Here is a 20,473-nt window from a genome sequence, read left to right as displayed (position 1 = left end):
CCATGTGTCCCCCAAATTGCTACTGACAATTCAGAGACAGCACACATTAAGATGGCAGCTTTAATTGTCCTGGCCCATAGGTTCCCTCTCCTGTAGGCATTTCTGGCCAGACGTCCATGCTTGACAGAGCTCACAGCGCTTTGCCCGGGTGGCCCATTGCCCTGCAGACACTGCTGTGGGAACCTGAGGTCCTATCAGTCTGTTGACCATGTGGTCTTCAAGGCTTCTTCTGACCCAGAGGGCCTGTTGGACAATTGAGTGTGAGGCAGAACAACCCCGAACCTGTGATTCTGGACATCTCTAGCTACTTCTCGGGGACTCAGAGGCCAGCGGTGGAGCAAAGCTGGTTGGGAGGAACACGTCTCCACCATAGCCACTGGTTTTCCTCCTGAGATGAACTTCCTTGTGCTTTGAGATGGGTGCAGAGAGTAGAGCTGCCAGGCAGGGGTGAGGCCCAGCCCACATCCTCAAAGGCAGGATGAGGACAGAGTCTCTCATCTCACAGCATGGACAGATAAATAGGAGTGGTCCCAGGGACGCAGCCACACCCTCCACTTCCACGGGGCACACGGCAAACCTTCCAGGCCGGGAGGCCAAGGACAGCTGTGAGATGGACCAGGAGACTAGGACCACGCTTCCCGGATGAAAAGCCCCAGGCCTGCAGGGGCATCTGAGAGGCTAGAGTCCTGGCCCACCTGGGCCTCGGTGGAGAGGTCATCCCCCAAGAGAGGCTGGAACTGACAAAGGAGCTTGGGGCATTCAAGTAGGCTGCGGAACCAGCTCCCCGCCGGCAGGCGCAGTTACTGTCAGCGCCTCTCTTCTAGATGCTACCTTAGGTACACGTCAGGCAGACAGATCTTCAGCTAACGGCCACCCCGGTCTGTGAGGGTCTTGGCACGGCTGCCACCGCCGCGAGGGCCCACGGGAGCGGCTGTGCTGTTGCCGTAGGTGTCGTAACTGCTGTCTGAGCACACGGAGAGCTCATCAGAGACCTCTACACCATCACTGATCTCTGTTGGACCAGAGGAGACAGGGTGTGAGTAGGGAAGATGGGCTCTGAGGACAGGGAGACAGGAGGGAGGGAGGGAGGCGCGAAGAGGCAGATGTAATCACTGGATCCAGTTAGCCATGAGCCCGTGGGCACTGAGCCTGCATTTAGGGGCCCCCTGGGTCCCTCCTGGGCCCTTAGTCCTCTGCCCCCTGGAACATCCTGCTGCAGAAAACCAGGACAACCTTAGGTGCTTTGTTACCCAGTGCTAACTTTCAGGCATTTGCACGCACACGCACACACACACACACACACACACGCATTTGCACACACAAGCATTTGCACACACAGATGATATTGGCACACACAGGCTTCTCTCTGTTTAGTGACTTCCCTTCCTATTGATCCCTCTTTTTCCTAACATCTGTCTCCCCATCTCTGGTATGTCGATCTAATAGATACCTCCTTGATTCCCCAGGCTGGACTGGGGCCTCCTGTTTCAAGCCAGCCTGGTTCATCCAGCCCCTATCACAGTCTGCAAGGGCAGGGGCCTCTCTTTGTCCAGTAGACTGTCTGTAGTCCTGTTCTACACTAGCTGCTTTTGCTTTGCTTTGAGACAGGGCCTCAGATAACTCAGCTCACCCTTTCTTGTCTCTGATCATTCCACAGGCTCCTCCAGCCATCCTTACATCCCAGTTACGTCAGCACCCCAAACCTTCCTTGCTACCCCACGGAGCTCTGGGCACACTTCCTGCCTGGGCTCTTCACCCAAGAGGTACAGTGATACCCAGTTTTGCATGTCTTTACAGCTGCCTTCATCATGGGAAGAGCAGCAGGGACTGGCAGCAGGGGACAGAACACAGCCGTCACTTACAGATGTCACATGTGAACTAAGCAGAAATGTAGGACCTTCAAACAGCCTATCACTGAGCTCCTGGATCTGGGGCTGTCTGACGTGTTTCTGTCCCTCAGTGAGCGCGTGGGTGAGAGCCTGAAAAGAGGCTATGTCCGCCTGTCCTTCTGTGTCACATGTGAACCGTCTAATCCAGGGCCCGTGCAGGCTGTCACCTGAGAAGATGAGCTTCTCTTTCATGACGCTGACGTCCCGGCTGGTCCGGCGTACGGCAGCGCTCAGCATGATCTGCTCTGGGTTATAACTCCGGATGCCACCCAGGCGCCACCTGTGGAGACGGTCCCGTGGGCATCAGGTCCCTCCCCAGGCTCCCTGGAGCAGACACCCTGCCCACTTCCATAGCGAGAGACCCACAGCACAAATGGGGAAACGGAGGCCCAGAGAGGGGCAGTCAACTGACGCCCAGCCAGGGCTTTCCTGCCCTTCCTTCTCCTCTCACTTATCAGCAATCTTGGCCCAGACAGGCAGTTTTATTAGTTATGCCCCGGCTTTCTTTGGGTGGGACACAGTTGCGGGGTGGGGTGAGCTCAGCAGATGTGACTGATAACCCACTTTTATGAACACACCAGCCTCAGGAAACCCCAGCAGAGGCTTCCTGTAAACCCACTAAATGCAGCGGGCTGAGAAAAGCCAGAAGGAGCCAAAGAGGACACTGAAGCAAGGTTTTGTTTAGGATTGGTCCTCACAGGTTCCCAGACGAGGATGTCAGAGGAACTTGGTATGGAATTATCCAACTAGAAATAAGAACCCGCGACTCCCCAGGAGACGGAACCCTGACGGGTGGTTGGGGGCAGTGAAGAGTCCATATGAAACTCACTGTGGGTTTCTAGACAGGGCTAGCACAGCAGAAATGGACAGACAGGGTGGCAGGACCGGGCAGACGGGGGTTGGGGAGCAAGAGGCAGGAGGGGAAGGCACTGTGCCTTGGCTGGGCCGGCTGCCTTGCCAATCCTTGTGGGCAGTGCTTGTTCCTCAGGCTCCTTGTCAGGCCCCCAGTGCCAGCCTCAACGCCCGATAGGTTGTGGTGTTGGATGAGTGTTTGTTGAATCAATGAATGAAAGAATCAGGCCCGCAGAGAAACAATCTTCCTTTCCCCTGCTTCACCTCCCAGGCTCCCTCTTCTCACTCTGGCTATCCCTGACCCTCAGGAGACAATAACTCTGGTGGGCTCAGTACCACATCAGGCAATGCATGTGGACTCTGCATGTGGGAAGAAGAGGTACGAGCTAAACTTCCTTTCAAGGGTTCAGTCTCATAGCCAGGTTCCAGCTTCTCCTGCATCCCAGCCTAGAAGCTGTTCAGCACAGCTACCTGACCCAACACAGGTCCTTAGACACCTGACCATCCCTAACACCTAGGTCTCATCTTAGAAACTAATGTTAGAACCCACTGGGGAGAGGATCAGGCCAGGGTCTCTACAGCCAGGCACATCCAGGACAGGAAAGCAACTTGGGGGGGGGGGGGGTCCGAGTGAGGGTGTGGGTCATAGACAGTGAAAAAAAGAAGGTGATGCAGAGAAACGGGGTGAGCCACTGGAAAGGAAGTCCAAGAGGCAGAAGCCAATGGAGCCAGACAGAAACAAAAATGGGGCTTTGCACAGGGCAGGTGGCAAAGGACCCCCTGAGTGCTGGACTTGGGGATGTGAGGACCTTCTCTCTCCCCAGAGGAGACACTCGGGTGCTGAGGGAAGCTGGGTCAGCACCTACCAAGGAAACACTGGTCCCCACCCTCAGCAGGGACCAAAAAGTACAGTACAGGAAGAATAAATCCCAGCACGCAGGAGGCTGAGGCAGGAGGACTTGGGTTACATAGTGAGGCTCATCTCAAAGGGGAAAAGGAACCGGAAAGGAGAGAGCAGAAAGGAGGCAGGTGGGGGCATGGAAAAGGGCCAGTGCTTCAGGCACAACAGCAGCTTTTCAGACAGACCTGGAAAGGGAGTGGCCAGAAATGGGGGGAAGAGGAGCAGGAGGGGAACACACCAGAATTACCTGATCAAGTGATAGCTGTGAGATTGCCAGAGTGCAGCAGAGAGGGGGAGGGGAGAGAGGAGGGACATGCGCCATCAGAGCAGGGTGGGACAGAGAGAGAACGTCAGTCAAGAGCCAACCCCAGCCCCTTGGTGCCTGGTTGCCTTGGGCCCCAGGCTGGCCCAACATCGTCCCCTCCCCGACCGCCCATTCCACCCATGGCAATCACATGCCAGCTGTCTTAGGGGTATGGGGGGTTCCAGCTGGCTGAATAGCACTCGGTCCTCCTAGGTTCGAACCCATGTCCTGGCTGACAGCGGGCAGACCGGCCACGGAGGGAGCAGCGTCCACCAGATACCACACAGCATATACCACAGAGCAGATTGGGAAAGGTTTGGCTCTAAGCCCCTGAGCTGGGTGCTCATCCTAGAAGCCATCCAGCTTGTGCTGAGGGCGGGGCCTGGGCCCCGCTGAGGATAGGCTGGGTATGGACATGTTGGGGTCTACTCACTTCTGGAGCACAAAGATGCCAACGATGAGGCTGAAGGAGATCAGGTCGGCAGTGACCCACATGAGGCAGTACTCGTCTGGGGGCTGTGGAGAGAGGACCCAAGGCCAGCTTCCGGTCAGAGCACATCTAGACCATGGGAGGAGAGGCAGGGGAGGAGCTTGAGGCTCCTCAATATTTTATTTTGTAAGTGTGGACTCTGGGCATGTTGTTCTACGTGTGTGTGTGTGTGTGTGTGTGTGTGTGTATTCAGGGTAGAAGAGGTGTGTTGAGTCTCGAGTGTATGTAAGCTTACAGGAGCTCAAAGCAAGAGCTGAATGATCAAAAAAAAAAAAAATCAATGGTTCCTTTATTTGCAGGTAAGGTGTCATGTGCCTGGCAGTGGAGCTATGACCTTACCAATAGGTAAGGGGCGCCCGTGTAGGGTAGGAGGACGTTGATCACAGGGCCTGGGGAAAACAAAGGCCCCTGTGTATAGCCTCAGCACCCTTAGCCTCAGACAGATGAGGGGCACTTTTCTTTTTTTTTTTTTTTTTTTTCTTTTTCGAGACAGGGTTTCTCTGTAGCTTTGGTGCCTGTCCTGGAGCTAGCTCTTGTAGACCAGGCTGGCCTCTAACTCACAGAGATCCGCCTGCCTCTGCCTCCCGAGTGCTGGGATTAAAGGTGTGTGTCACCACTGCCCGGCTGAGGGGCACTTTTTGAAGTCCATCAACTCCACAGGGCCTGAAATCTCCAACACGCACACTTCCGCAACCTGCTTGTGTGCTATTTCATGTCACCTTAGAGTGTTGGAGGTGTTTAAGTACCATGGACAGGTAAGAACTGCAAAGTGGGCTCTTTCGGGCTTGGCAGGGGTCCCGAGGAATCAATCAGTCTAAAGCCCACAGCCCAGGCCCCCATAGCTTCCTGTCCATGACTGAGGCCCTCTTCAGGCCTTGCCCACACCTCTTTTTACCACCTGTAACCTAGCTCTGACTCACCAACACTACAGCCCTCTTAGCTATGAAGCCCTCTCTCTCCCCTTCTTTGCATCCTCAGGGACAGGGCAGGGGAGCTTCTGCCTCGCTCCTGGGGTTATCTCCAGGCCAGGGATGGGAGATCAACTGGCCTCAGGAGCTCCATGACTGACCCCCACATACTTCTCATGGTCCTTTGAGTAGACCTGGCCTGTCCACAGCCTCTTTGTAGAACAATTTCCCTTTAAAACCAAATGTAGGGGCTGGAGAGATGGCCCAGTGGTTGAGAGCATTGCCTCCTCTTCCAAAGGTCCTGAGTTCAATTCCCGGCAACCACATGGTGGCTCACAACCATCTGTAAAGAGGTCTGGTGCCCTCTTCCGGCCTGCAGGCATACACGCAGACAGGATATTGTATACATAATAAATAAATAAAATAAATATTAAAAATAAAACAAATCTAACAAGTAGCCCATGACTCAGGGAGCTGTCAACTTCTTGAGTGTTGGTCGCTGGGCAATGTGATCTTCCCATGGGTCAGGCTCAGGGTCCCCAGCCTACAATGCAGACCTCAGAGGTTGTGACAATTCCATTCTGCTTTAGCCTAGAGCTGCCCTCTTACCCCGACATACCATAGATGCCACCATCCCAGGGGGAGAACCCTTGCAGTGATAGATAGCCCTAGGTGCCCTCAGGCCCCACAATCTCCAACTCACCATGATCCAGAGTGGAGAAGGCACCCGAGAAAGGGTATGGGTGTTGTCAGAAGTGACAGATGGAACCCCGGCACACCACAGCAGGGAGAAGAGCCACGGTGCGTTGACAGTGTAGAGGTTCACACTCAGGTTCCAGGATGCATAGTCCCTGGGCAGGGGGCAGAGGCTGGTCAGCTGCCTTGCTGCCTGAGCTGGGAGAGCACCCCTAACAGACTGTCCCCCTCACGGTCGCCCAGGAGGATGAGGTGTCTGTGTCCATGCTCACAGGACAAGCCCAGTTCTGCCCAGTACTTCCCATCTCACGTCTGAACCCTGTGTGTTCTACCCTGTGCCCACATGTGCTAGGTGGAGGACCAAACTGGGGGATACACAGTCCCTCCTCCAGGGGCACCTGGGGTGACGCAGGGCAGGCACCTGAGCTCCTGGTGGGACACCTGAGTGTAGCGAAGGTTCAGTTTCTGGATGTGACCTCTCCGTAGACTGGCGATGGCTTCTTTAGACCCGGATGTCTGCTGGAAGCCGGGAGCCATCTTCCGTACTAGAGGCCTCTGCCTGTTAGGCAGCCACATGACCTGCCGGGCAGAGACAGGGTGGTCAGGCCTCTCATTTCCAGACTTGGGGTGAGGGCCCTAGTCTCCTAGATCCCTCAAGGGTCAAAGAGAGTCCTGTCTACAGTAACGGAGCCCACAGTGAACAATTCAATCAGCTTCCCTGGTCAAGACAAGATAGGCAACCCCACCCTCCACCCTGACCACAGTCAACAGCATCTAGAGAACTATGCATCACAGAGGGACCTCAGGATCCCAAAGTGTCATGCCTCAGTGACTCAGGACAAATTCCACAGACGTAACAGGGAACCCGCTCTCCTCTGAGCGATTGAAAGCACTTGTTGGGACTCTTTCCTGTCCCTAGAACGGACCAGTCAGAAGAACAAGGTGCACACATCCCTGTTTTAGCTGAGGTTTGGAGAGGGGCAGGTAGGTTTATCGTGGTGCAGGGGGCTAAGCCAGCGTCATGGACAGGGCTTCACCTGGTGCTGTGGGAATCCTGAATGCAACACGGCCTCCAGCGTGATGTTGAGGAAGCTGCCACGGTACGGGTGATCACGGGGCGGGTCTCGCAGGTTGAGCAGCAGTGTGGCATTTCCCTTGGCGAGTTCCAGGAGCTCTGCCAGGCTGCAGATGGACTGATTCTGGATCTCCCTGTGGTCTGAGGGTGATAGGGAGCTGGCTGTCCAGAAGGGGTCAGTCTGGCAGAGACAGGGACACACACGGCTGTCACCAGCCCTTTGGAGCTTTCAAACACCTTCCTGGCGATAGAGCATGGAGAACCAGGACGGCCAGTCACTGTTGGTATGTTGGAGATTGATGGCTGTCGCCCAGTAGGGGTCTGAGGAATGCCTAACCTTCTCAATGGTCCCACCTGCTACCCATGAGAACCCTTGGCTTGGAGTCAGTCCAGTGTGGTCTTGAGTCCATTATGTAGCCAAGGATGGCCTTGAACTCCTGATCATTTTTGCCTCCATTTCTAGTGCTGGGGTGACGCTACCCTACCAAGTTTATGAGGTGCTGATTGAACCCAGGGCTTGGTCCATGCTAGGCAAGCACTCACCAACTGAGTTACACCCCTAGCCCTAGAGACAGGGCTTCAACAATTAAGGATCAGCATCTTTGAGAGGGGAAGCCAACAGACCAGAAACCCCTTAACAAGCAGTGATAGTCACAGGGTCTGGATGCAAGAGCCCAGAGGGGATTGCCGGCTAGCCTAGCTAGGGTCATCTGAGCCGATGGCCACCTGCCTCCTTCTTTAGGAGCCTTCCATGTTTCCCATGCCTAGGCAAGGCTCAGGTACAGGCAGACCTTGAGGAACCACTGGCCAGCGTTGAGCCTCTGCAGGACAGTCCAGTTGAGCATAGCAGCAGGCCTCCGGGCCAGCTCTGGAAACACCTGCTCCACGTTGGTGGTCCGCCTCAGGGTGGTGTCGTGCAGGAGAAAGGGCACACCATCCAGGCTGCAGGAGAGGGTCACTGTCACCACCCATGCAGGGTGACCACCTGCCCCCAATCGCAGCCCTCCCTTCTCCCTACCCTCAAAGGACACAGCTGTCTTCGCCTACGTGGGGACAGTACTGGACCAGTGGGAACCTCAAAGGGTTCAAGGGACCAGTCCTTAGACTCTCCGTGAAGGTCGAGTGGGGAAGAGAGTTGAGGAGGGGAGGGCTGGGGAGAGTGGGTCTGTTCCTTTTAGCAATGTTAGAAGGAAAGCACTGCCTCTTGATAATGGGGGAAACGGAGGCTAAGCAGGAAACACTTATCTCAAGGTCTGTGGCCACTAAGTGGTGGGACCTGGCCTCAAACCAAGCCCTCAAAATGCTTTATCGATGAGTGCCAGTACAGGTCCCCTTGACAAAGTTTATTACTTCCCTCATCCTCACCGTCCCACTAGGGCTGGACACAGTTCACAGAATGCCCTAGTGTGGGACAATATAGGGCATCATGCTTCCCGCTCCCCACGGCATTGTATCAGCCCTGCCAGAGAGGTATGATGCGTACAATCTATGCCGTCCACGATGGGAGTGGTGACCTCACTCACATACATGGTGTAACTGTTTATTGTACACCTGTGTATATCTGGTGGCCCTACCTTCTCCTCTCCTCGGGGGTAAGGAGATAGGTCGGTGTGGGTTTCCCCGTCATTTAAACAAACACATACATTGTATCTATGGATGGAAATGTGCACACCACTTCTGTATGGGCTCTTTTTGCTTTGTTTTTTTTTGTTTTTTTGTTTTTTTTTTTTTTTGAGACAGGGTTTCTCCATTTAGCTCTGGCTGTCCTGGAACTCGATTTACAGATCTACAGACCAGGCTGGCCTCAAACTCACAGAAATCTACCTGCCTCTGCCTCCCCGAGTGCTGGCATTAAAGGTGTGGGTCACCACCGCCCGGCTTCTGTACGGTCTCGTAGCTGGCATTACTGTCATTGTATTCTCTGTACCTCGCTTCACTTAGCCAAGTGTTTGCACTCTGCCTGGCAGAGAAACACAGATCTAATAATTTTTCTAATGTGTCTGTGGCCGGGCTCCAGGTCCCCACACCTAAACCTGACCCGGATAGGAGTTTGTTCTTTATATTCTGGAGTCTGGCATCAAACTCATTCGTTGCCTGACTGTTGTGGATCACTCAAGCCTCTGCCCTCCTATTGCTAAGGCGGGGACAGGAGGTTTTACCCAGAGACCCAAATGCAGATGCTGTGGGAAGGGAAGGAGGGGTTGCCACTGTCCTTCTCTGTCATGCCAACCTGATGGTGACGTCAGCTTGCAGCCCATACAGCTTCTGCTCCAGGGCCTTCCGGAAGGACATCAGCGTGTGTTCTGGAGCCAGCTGGAGAGGAAATGGTGGTGAGGGCAGAGCTAGGGTCCCTAATGACCCCTCCCCAGCCAGTGGGTGGTCTTCCCTGCTGGGAGGTCTGTTTCCCACCTGGCTCATTTGCTGTGGGAGTGGGAACCCTGGCATCCACATAGCTGCTCTGAGACTCGTTTTTTTTTTCATTTGTTAGGACAAGTGTGCATTCCAGAGGACCTGGGGACACAGGTAGCAGTGTGCTGAGCACGGACCATGTGAAACCCACACATGGGACTAGCAAGCAGTAACTCTGACCATGTTACCCTTGCTGCTGCATCACAGGCACTGAGCAAGACTCTGAAAGCAAATGGCCTTTTGCACAGGCCTGTGGCCCCATGGCAGTCTTGGGCAGACAGAGACAGAGTACCTAGTTCCTTCTGGATTAATCTCAGAGCCCAGTCCTGGTAGAGATCCAGGGACGGGGGAAGAAGAAGAGATGAGGTTTCTGTGGTGTGAGGAGTTTCTTCATTCATTCAGGAATGATAACATTCTCTCCATCTATATACTGATACATAGATTAAAACCCAGACATGCTTGATGCCCAACTTAATAACCTGCAACCCTGATCATCCAGATCAGTTCCAGACATCATACTGCATGACCCTGCCTTGCAACCTTCTGCTTTGCAACCTGCAATTCTCCCTCCTAAGGACTCACCCTGTCTTCTGCCTATTGGGGATGTGGGCTCACTGTTCTCTGAGGGCATTTAGCTGGGGAGTGAGTGAGATTTCAAGTCTTTTTCAAAGTCCATGCAGAATAAATCGCCATGCCTCTTCCTACCACTAGGGGTCAGCACCAAACCAGAGATTGAATTTAGACCGGGCAACGCTACAGACCGGCAATCATTTGAGAAGCCCACATGAACACACAGTTGGTGAGCCTGGACAGCCATCCACTGCGATATGGAGGGGAGGGCACTGGCTGATAACTTCCTGAGTTGTTTGAAACAGGCAGAGGAGAGGATGACTTGTGAACGTTCCTAACACAGTGTCGCCATGTGTGAGGTGACAGACGAACCACTTTGATGTGAGAATAATGGATTGTCCACACATGTGAGGGTAAGACCCCGACCTGCAAATATGATAATAAATAAAAACAAAAGCAAACACAAAACGAAGACCCCCCCCAACCAGGCATGGTGGCACACACAGGTAACTTCAGCACTCAGGAGGGTGAGACAGAGGTTTGTAAGTTCCAGGCTATTCTGGGCTACACCCCGAGAGCCCGTCTCCAAAATGAAACAACAGACAAAATGAGCAAGCCACCACAAGGATGCAAGCAGCCAAATGCACAGCTTGGGAGGCTATCTAGTGACAGCTCTGTCAACAGATAAATGGCAGAAAGGAGAAGGGGGTGTCACGGAGGAAGGAGACGTGTGTCAAGCAGATGGCTTGCGTGATGTCATCTAGAGCCTGATTTGAAGAAATCTGTACTACAAAAAGATATTTTGGGACACAATAAAGGAAAAACTAAACTATGATATTAGGTCATGTTAAATAATTGCTAATCTGGGGCTGGAGAGATGGCTCTGAAGTTAAGAGCGCTGGCTGCTCTTCCAGAGGACTTGGTTTGATTCCCAGCACCCACGTGGCAGCTCACAGACAATTCCGTTCAGTTCCAGGGGATCCGACACCCATTTCAGACAAAACAACCATACACATAAAAATGAAAATACTTTAAACATTGTTAATTTGGTGGGGTGTTATAGTTATCATTATGCAAAAACAACCATACACATAAAAATGAAAATAAGTACTTTAAAAATTGCTAATTTGAGCCAGGCGATGGTGGCGCATGCCTTTAATCCCAGCACTCTGGGAGGCAGAGGCAGGCGGATCTCTGTGAGTTCGAGACCAGCCTGGTCTACAGAGCTAGTTCCAGGACAGGCTCCAAAGCCACAGAGAAACCCTGTCTCGAAAAACCAAAAAAAAAAATAAAAAAAATTGCTAATTTGGTAGGGGTGTTATCATTATGCAAACGTGTACGTGTGTGTGTGTGTGTACATGTGTGTGCATGCACACGCCAGTGTGTACATGTAGAAGTCACAGGACAGCTTTATAGAGTGAGCCCTCTTCTTCTATCTTTATGTAGGTTCCAGGGGTTGAACTCAGATGCCAGGCTTTCACGACAACTGGTTTTCCAAACTGCAGAGCCATCCCGCCCCAGCCTGCTGTTTGTCTTTAAGTCCTTATGTTCCTGGCATGGTGGCTCACACCTGTAATCCCAGCACTCGGGAGGCAGAGGCAGGGAGATTGGTAGTAGTTTAAACCCAGCTTGTCTCAAGCAAGTAGATCAAACCAAAACAGAAAGTCCTTGTGTGTTGGAGTTACACCCTAAAGCATCTATGGATGATCCAGTCTGATATCTAGGGTTTGCCTCACTACAGCAGAAAAACAAAAAACAAAACCAGGAGACCAGACAGGCAGGAACAGCGTGCTGCTATAACGCATGGAAGGCGGTGATGGTGTCACCGTCACATGGTACCGCGTAGTATTTTTCCACTTGGTGTACATCTTATTTTTTTTTTAAAAGCTGAGACCGCCTCGCTTCCCTTTCCCCTGTCCTGCAGGGGCTGGACCCACCTGGGAAGGTTGGGTTTTAACTTCTCTTCACAGTTAGCAATGGCCCAAACTGGGGCTCAAGGGGGCTGGTGACCCCCACAACACACAATTCCATCCAGTCCTAGGGGATCTGACACCCTTTTCAGGCAAAATAACCATTCACATGAATGAAATTAATTACTTTAAAAACTGTTAATTTGATGGGGGTGTTATAGTTATCTGAATCTCTGGTCAGGTTCCATTGGCTGTCCCTAGGAGGTACCAAGCTCAGCGCCAGCATGGGGTTCAATGGGAGGGTCCAAATCAGAAGCACAGGCTGTGAGTGTTTCTAGGAAATAATGCCTGAACCAGGGAAGGGCTTTCAGGTGGGGTTGCGGACCCAGCACACACGTTTTGTGGTATGTGTGTGTGTGTGTACATGTGTACACATGAGTGTGCAGTGGCCAGAGGTTGATGCTGGTATCTTCTTCTATTCCCCTCCACCTTATTATACACTGAGCTGGGGTCTCTTTCCTGAACTTAGAACTCACATATTGAGCCCAACTGCCCGGAGTTCTGCTGAGATGGTGAAGCCATGCCTCTATTGCAAGCCCCAGGAACCACCATGACTCTGAAGACTCTGTCTACCTCAATTCTCCTATGGGGCGCTTGGCACCTCAGTGGTGCATCCCGGCACTGATCTGGACTTTGTCCCTTCCTCCCTCTCGAGTCAACTGTCTTCCCTTAAGTGGTTTAGAACTGGGATCTTCTGCCTCAGACCTGGCCTTAGCCCCAAGGTCACTTGCTTCCAACTCTTCTGGGCTTCGCAGTGTAGGGCGGGAGGTTAAGACCTTCTGGTGTCTCTAGGGCTTCTGATAAGCATTTGACTTTCCTTTTTCTTTTTTCTTTTTTCTTTTTTTTTTTTTTTTTTTTTGAGATGGGGGTTTCTCTGGAGCTTTGGAGCCCGTCCTGGAAACTAGCTCTTGTAGACCGGGCTGGCGCATTTGGCTTTTCTAGCAGAAGCCTTTTGAGCTCTCTTCGGGATCCATGCCCACCCAGGGTCTCAAGCCTTCTCCTTAGCCCTTCTCACACACTCTCGAGGGGGCGTCATGCAGCCCTCTTGCTCTGCGATCACAGACATTGCATTCATTTCCCACAGGTCCTCCCCTGCAATGGCTGCTGCCCAGTTCCACCCTCTGGGGGCACTCACCATGGGAGCGCCCCGATGGCCGATGAGGGCAGGCTTGGGGCCCAGGTCCTTTTTCTCCATGATGCAGGGAGAAGAGATGGTGAGGGGGATCAGGTAGAGGGCGAAGACCACGGCAAAGAAGGTACAAAGAACGGTGACCTGAGAGGCTGCAGACAGGCAGTGGGGACTTCCGGTGAGTCACCTGTGCAACCCTCACCAGCCCCAACCAGGCCTAGTTGGCCAGAGGACTTCCGGTGAGTCACCTGCGCAGCCCTCACCAGCCCCAACCAGGCCTAGTTGGCCAGACTGGAATGCAGAACTTGAAGCTCTTGAGAGGAAGTGAACCCCACCTACGACGTATGCACACGTGTACCCACAGACATGGGGACCTGGTGGAGGAATCTGGAGCCACTTTCGGGAGCGTCTATGAACCATCTAGAGCTGGCCCCCGTGCTGAGCATAAAGGCCTCACCTCATGCCCAGGCCACCCAGGTAGCATCCCAGTAGGGACAACCTAAGCAGGCCTTGGTGTTTGTGAAGGTCAGGATGGGGGGGGGGACCCTCTTCAGGGGATACTCACAGGACCGCTCCGCACGGGCGAACTGTCCTGCTACGATCCAGGAGAGGGCAGTGATGGCCATCAGGGCTCCTATGTGCAGGAACGGTGCTGTGCCCTGTGTATGAGGAGAGGCAGGAGGGACCGGTGACTCAAAGACAGGTCCAGACTCTCAGGCCACCAGCATGCTGCTGACTGTCTCTACCTACAAGACAGGCAATCCTGTCTCCATTTGTCGGCTGAGGGAGGACTCTGGGAATTCTGCTATGGGGAAATCCCTCCCTGCTCCTCGCTGAGCCTTGGTGTGGAGAAACAAGAGCGGAGAAGGCGCTGCCTGTTGCAAGGGTCCTGGGGAAGCAATGTCCCTGCCCCCAGCCTGCCTCACTCACCTGCAGAGATATCAACAGCACCTCCCATTCGTCTTCCCACAGCTGGGCCACGGCTGACATGGCCACCACCGTGGAGGCCAGGATGACTACCAGCACCATCTGGAAAAGGGAGGTACCAGACGGGAGGGTCACGGCAGGAGTGAGGGAACTTGTGTTTGGGAGGGGAGAGGAGCAGAGGAAGAGAAAGAAAACAGAAGTGCACACAGGCCAGTGGTGGAGTTCGAGGTCAGCCTGGTCCACAGGAGTGCATTCTAGGACAGTCAGGGCTACACAGAGAAACCCTGTCTCAAAAAAAAAACCAAAACCAAAACCAACAACAAAAACCAAAAGACGTTCACACGGAGCAAGGAAGGAGAGAGCCTAGGATGGGCTGAAGGCAGCAGGGGTACCGAGAGAAGAGCTGTGCAGGGAGGGGCTGGGATCAGATGAGGTGGCACCCCAGCAAGAGCAGATGCTAAAGCAGGGCTCTGCTCATGGTGTTGTCTGCTACACAGGCTGCCTGAGTCTCCTGCATCTGGCTGTGTTCTTCTTGACACAAGATCTTAGGTAGCCTTGAACTCCTGATCCTCCTGCAGCCACTTCCCTAGGCTAGGATTGCAGGTTTGCACCACCACATTTATGCTTTGCTGGAGACTGAGCCCAGGGTCTTGTGCATGCCAGGTACGTGCAAACTACCAACCAAGCTACATCCCCAGCCAGCTTCTAATACGTTCCACAGGAAGTGGGGTGCACAGCTGTCATGAGCACATCGAGGTACCTTCAGGGATAGAGATCTGTGGTGACAGACAGCTCCCGAAACCCCACACTAAGCAAGACTAAGCTAGGGTTCCTTGCTTCTGTCCTCTCTGGAGCCCTGGAACTCTTCACGGTCCCCCTGCGCCTGTCTGTGGCCACAGGAGACAGCAAGAGCCTCTAAAGAGTGCGTTCTGAAGACATCTTATTACAATAGGGGCCGCCAGCGGAAGTTCTTGCAATAAGACTGATTCCCCATAATCCTGATACAATTAAAATTTCATCACTGTTTTTACAGCTGCTGCTACATTACCCATCATGCTTGGCAGCATCGTTGGACGTTCAGACAGGGAATTTCCTCCCCATGGTGTCCTTCGGTCAGAGGAATAACATAGGCTCACATAGTGACCCCTCCCAAATCTTGTCCAGGAGTACCTGGAGGCCTGGAGTAGACCTGAACTCAGCCTGGGCATTTCTGCTGTTTTTAGCTACGATAGCAACAAGGAAACCCATTCATTCATTCATGCATGCATTCACTCATTCAATGCAAGTCTTGCCTGTGTGCTGAGACCCAAGAATCCAGCCCTGTTGATTGACCTCTTTTTTAAAAAAATTTATTTATTTATTATGTGCACAGCATTCCTTCCATGTATGTCTGCAAGCCAGAAGGGGGCGCCAGGTCTCATTATAGATGGCTGAGAGCCACCATGTGGTTGCTGGGAATTGAACTCAGGACCCCTGGAAGAGCAGTCAGTGCTCTTAACCACTGAGCCATCTCTCCAGCCCCTTGATTGACCTCTTGGCAGGTGCCTGGGGTCCCTACACCTGGGTCACCCTCCTGGCTCTGTGGCATTGGAGGAGGGTAACAATTTCAGAGAACTTCTCTGAGCTGGACGGGGACAGGGGTGAGTGCCTCCGCGGGAGGAGTTGGGGACATAAATGAGGACATGCAAGCCAAGTACTTTGTACAGTAGCTACCACAAAGAGGAAATGCGTATTCGGTGTGAGTGCCACCGCTCTGAGTAATTGTCACCGAAACGGGGTAACAGAGAGGAACAAACGAAGTATCCAGGAAAGCGCCCGTCACGTACAGTACGCACCCGAGAAACGCTGCTTGGCGCTATGACGACAGCGGCCTCTGGCATACAGGAAGTTCTCAAACGCGCCTTTCTAGGGAGCAGTTGGAAGGACAGAAGCTAGCCGCATGGAAGAAATGTCACATGCACCAGCTGCTGGAGAACATCCTGAATGCAGTCAGTGCTGCCTGGGTGTCTATGGGGCCCAGCAGGCACCAGCCCCGCTCAGCCACACCCATGGGCAGGCAGAGTCTGGGCTTCAGCCTGGGTGGTTGATAGAGCCCTCGGGGAACCAGCCTTGGACTACGGCCCCTGGGGGTTGAGGAATTAGCACCTCAGAGCAGAAGCAGCCAGTGCTCAGCGTACACCACCACAGCTAGGGAACAACACCCGCCAGAAGAGGCCTCTGAGACAGCTCTGGGTGGTGACTGGGCATGAAGGTCATCTCACAAAGCAGCTCCCCCCCCCATCTTGACTTCCCTCACCCTTCAGGCCCCTAAACTTCTCCTGGGGATCCCTCACAGGCCTGAGTTCTGGGCCACAGGACTCACTGGGTCAGATGCCCCCGTCCCTGCCCATTCCTAAGTCCTTCTCCCCTCCTCTCCTGGGGACTCAGGGGAACCAGGGACTCTAAACACAGACCAGGATTAAAATGTCCCATAAAACTGTCATCTTCAAAGCAATATGACCTTGGCTTAAAACCAGAGAAATAAACGAGAGCCAAGTTCAGGAAGAGTTCTGAATGCATTAAAGGAATGTAACGGCATCTCCGATTGGAGGCTGGGGGAGCGTTGTGCAGGGGAGACTGCTGGGGACACTGGGAAGCATCTCCAGGGAGCTTGGCAAGATCACACTAGGCCCCAAAATAACTTCCAAAAGATTAACGAACATTTAAATGTCAAAAAAGCAACGCTATATAATTACCCAGTGATATCATAGAAAGATTCTCATACCATCTCGGAGTGAGAAGGACCCTTCTAAGTCTGACCCAACACCCAAGGGGCATAAAAAGAGATGGCAGAGTCAAGTTTTTGCTATTGTTGTTGTTGTGTTTTTGTTTGTTTGTTTGTTTGGTTGGTTGGTTGGTTTTGGTTTTTCGAGACAGGGTTTATCTGTGTAGCTCTGGAGCCTGCCCTAGAACTCACTCTGTAGACCAGGCTGGCCTTGAACTCACAGAGATCCTCCTGCCTCTGCCTCTCGATTGCTGGAATTAAAGATGTGCATCACCACTGCCTGTTTTTTTTTTTGTTGTTGTTTTTTTTGTTTTTGTTTTTTGAGACAGATTTCTCTGTGTAACAGCCCTGACTGTCCTGGTACTCACGCTATAGACCAGGCTGGCTTCAAACTCCCACAGATCCACCTGCCTCTGCCTCCCAAATTCTTGGATTAAAGGTGTGTACCTCCTCACCCAGCCAGATTCAAGTCTTTTTTTTTTTTAATTACAAAAAGAAGTCCCCTGGCACAAATACCATAAACAAAGCCAAAAGATGAATGACAAACTGGGAAAAATCTAAATTATCTGTATTTCATCAGTCAAAGGGTCAACTCGTCGGATCTACAAGAAACTCTGTAAAAATTAGCAAGCAGATAAAACACTAGTGACCCAGGTCTGTGAAACACCGAGTCTCACTGAGCAGAGGGGAAACACAGCCTGCGACCTTGCAGACAGACAATGGTCAAGGAATCGGCCCACAGCTGTGGGTGAGAGGACCCCGCTGTCCCATCCATGTACTCCCTACAGGGCATGGGTTGGTTCCGTGTGGCAAAGAGGGCATTTGGCAAGATCAAAATTCTGAAAGTAGCCAGGCAGTGGTGGCTCACGCCTTTAATCCCAGCACTTGGGAGGCAGAGGCAGGAGGATCTCTGTGAGTTCGAAGCCAGCCTGGTCTACAGAGTGAGTTCTAAGAGGCTACCTAGTGGGATGCAGTCTCAAAATAACAACAAAAGAAAAGATAAAAAGGAAAATATATGATATTATTTTCTCCCAGATCACAGCCCCGGGAAAAGATTGAAAACCACTGGGTGTTAACGGAAGCCGTAGAGATCCCTAGAGAATCCCTAGAGGTCCCTAGAGAATGAGGGACAAGAACAAGTGTCAGGAATTGATGAGCATGGCCTTCCTGCGTCCAAGAAGGGCTCCTCACTTTCTAAAGAGGGGGCAAGGGTAGGGTGAACTGTGTGTGTAGGAGAGAACGGAGGGGCACTGCAGAGATCGTGCAGCACTTAAGAGCACCAACTGCCCTTGCCAAGGACCAGGGCAGTGGGAGAGAAGAACTGACTTCTAGAAGGTGTCCTTTGACCTCCACATATGTGCTGTGCACCCCCCACACGCACGCACACAAACACATGCACACGCACACATGCACACTCATGCACCCACGCACACGCGCGCACACACACACGCACGCACACAAACACATGCACACATGCACGCGTGCACACACACACGCACACACACAAACACATGCACACATGCACGCACGCACCCGTGCGCGCGCGCGCACACACACAAACACATGCACACACGCGCACACACACACACACACACACACGCACGCACGCACTCACGCACACGCACACCAGGGAGGGTAATTAAAATAAAAAGAAAGGGAGTGTATATAGGAAAATTTTCATTGAGCATGATTTTCTTCATGTCTGAATTATTGGGTCACATAAAAAATGAGTTAAGATAAAGCAAGCAGACAAAAATAATAAGGATTCCTCAAATATGTATGTAGAATTTCCAGGCCCCGGGAAACATCCAGAGCCTGGGAAACCAGTCCAGCCTGGATCAGCGCTGTCTGACAGCTCCTTCTGCCTCAAGATCTCACAGGACAGGATGGCCGGAAGAGAAAGGGCCCAAAGCAGGAAGCAGGTTAGCGAAGGGTCCCTGCACGGAGCCTCCAGATCTGCCCAGCTCTATAGAACTGCAGGCTTCTCTCCGTTAGGATCAAACACAAGTGACTTGACCTACTGGGAGCCAGGCAGAGCCCCAGGAGGTGACCACAGGGTGTGTGCCCCATCCAGGTGCCAGCTGGTACCCTCTTTCAAGTGCTAGCTATGTAGTTAAGAGAAGAAAGGGCCTCTGGCGGGACGAGGAGGGGCGCGGGCAGGGGTGGGGAGGGCGCTGAGGAAGTCCTAGAGCTGTCCTCAGGAGGGAGTTACCAGCGGGGACTCTTACGTTGTTCTCTTCATCCCTGCAAGACCCTGGCCATCGAGGCCTGGTTCCCAAGGTGCCCCCCACTGCTCACAGACATCTCCCGTTACACATACCCAACCCATGTTCATGGGTGCCCTGCCTCCCTCTTTCTGTCCCCCGATTAGCTGGGTTCATCTAAAGGGTCCTATTTGTTTCCAGGCATTTCTGCCCCTTCCTAGATGGTGTGTTTACTCCTAGCCATGCTCTGGGAAAGAGATGACCTACTCCTCCCTCTACACTGTGGGGCTCCTAGAAGGGTGACTCTATCTTGTCCAGGACTGGCCCAGTCCTATGGCCCTGTTCAAGCAGAGCAGGCATTAACAACCTACGGTCAGCATATGTGTGTGCGTAGGTGTGAATATGTGTGTGTGTGCACATGCGTGTATGTACATGTGTGTATTGTGTATTGTGCATGTGTATGTGTGCAATCATGCGTGTGTGCACATGTGTATGTGTGTGCATGTATGTGCACGTGTATGTATGTATGTGCATGTGTGCGTGCGTGTGCATGTGCGTGTGTGCGCGCGTGGGTGCATGTGAATGAGAGTCTGGACCCAACACTGGGGGCAGCAGGGAAGCAATCAGTGCCCATTGAGTCTTCATGGAGCACCAGATTAGAGCAGGACGGGATCCAGAGCTGATCAAAGCTGACAACACAAATGTTCTAAGATGCATCTGGGGGAGAGACGACGCTGCCAGGGCTGGGGGAAGACCCTCGCTTGGGACACAAGCTGCACAGGAAACGGGATCGAAGAGAACGTGAGCAAATGAGGGAGGGCCAGAGTAAGGAGCTCAAAGCCAAGGAAAGGTGGGCTTACTACAGGATGGGAACGACGTCTCACGCAGCCAACGCTGAGGGAACACTATCAGGACCAGACGGGGACAGTCTGGGTCATTGCAGGCACCGTCACTAGAACTCACTGAAGCCAGCAGGGAAGGTGGGAGCCAAGCGGAGCTGGTGCAGGCGAGGACAAGGCTGCAGGGCTGACCTGAGCCTTGCACTCACACTGTGAGACCTTAGGCATATTGGCTAACCTCTGTTTTTTGTTCCTGCAAAGTGGAATGTGGCAGAGGGCTGCGAGGGTCACGGGGGTGAATACGAATTGGGCTGGAGGGTGCCTGGCTTGGTAAGGGTGCAGTGGAATAGGAAGAACAGTCACAGGAGAGACCCAGGGGAGGGACAGCCCAGGCCATTCTCTGCATCCAGGCCTCTTCTTCCCCAGTAGGGCAGCTTCCACTTACCTTGTGTAGCCAGTACAGGTTCATCTGCTGCCCCACAGCGATGTGACAGAGAGCCAGGACCTGGGAAGGGGCCCGGGGTCAAGCCAAGTGTGACCAGAATG

At 53.0% G+C, this 20,473-nt stretch overlaps 1 protein-coding gene across 2 annotated transcripts in view; it reads right to left on the bottom strand.

Moving 5' to 3' along the window:
* Window positions 1-42: 42 nt before the first annotated feature.
* Window positions 43-20,473, bottom strand: part of Gdpd5 (glycerophosphodiester phosphodiesterase domain containing 5) — a 75,997-nt gene continuing 55,566 nt past the window's right edge. Inside the window, exons 6-17 of one of the 2 annotated variants that reach the window (XM_050154507.1) lie at window positions 20,373-20,432; window positions 14,124-14,222; window positions 13,759-13,852; window positions 13,200-13,345; window positions 9,346-9,428; window positions 7,907-8,057; window positions 7,078-7,296; window positions 6,462-6,619; window positions 6,048-6,195; window positions 4,380-4,462; window positions 2,057-2,169; window positions 43-1,012 (exon numbers count right to left, since the gene is read on the bottom strand). In XM_050154507.1, coding sequence (XP_050010464.1) covers window positions 864-1,012; window positions 2,057-2,169; window positions 4,380-4,462; window positions 6,048-6,195; window positions 6,462-6,619; window positions 7,078-7,296; window positions 7,907-8,057; window positions 9,346-9,428; window positions 13,200-13,345; window positions 13,759-13,852; window positions 14,124-14,222; window positions 20,373-20,432 — 1,503 coding nt within the window. In that variant the 3' untranslated portion in view covers window positions 43-863. The remainder of the gene's footprint in view (window positions 1,013-2,056; window positions 2,170-4,379; window positions 4,463-6,047; window positions 6,196-6,461; window positions 6,620-7,077; window positions 7,297-7,906; window positions 8,058-9,345; window positions 9,429-13,199; window positions 13,346-13,758; window positions 13,853-14,123; window positions 14,223-20,372; window positions 20,433-20,473) is intronic. The other variant, XM_050154508.1, reaches the window with a different exon arrangement.

This window comes from Alexandromys fortis, unplaced genomic scaffold (assembly GCF_014885135.2).
Source record: "Alexandromys fortis isolate MF-2015 unplaced genomic scaffold, M_Fortis_MF-2015_v1.1 scaffold_77, whole genome shotgun sequence".
NCBI lineage: Eukaryota > Metazoa > Chordata > Mammalia > Rodentia > Cricetidae > Alexandromys > Alexandromys fortis.
Note: the sequence above shows the minus strand (reverse complement) of the source record. Positions and strands in the feature narration are given on the sequence as shown.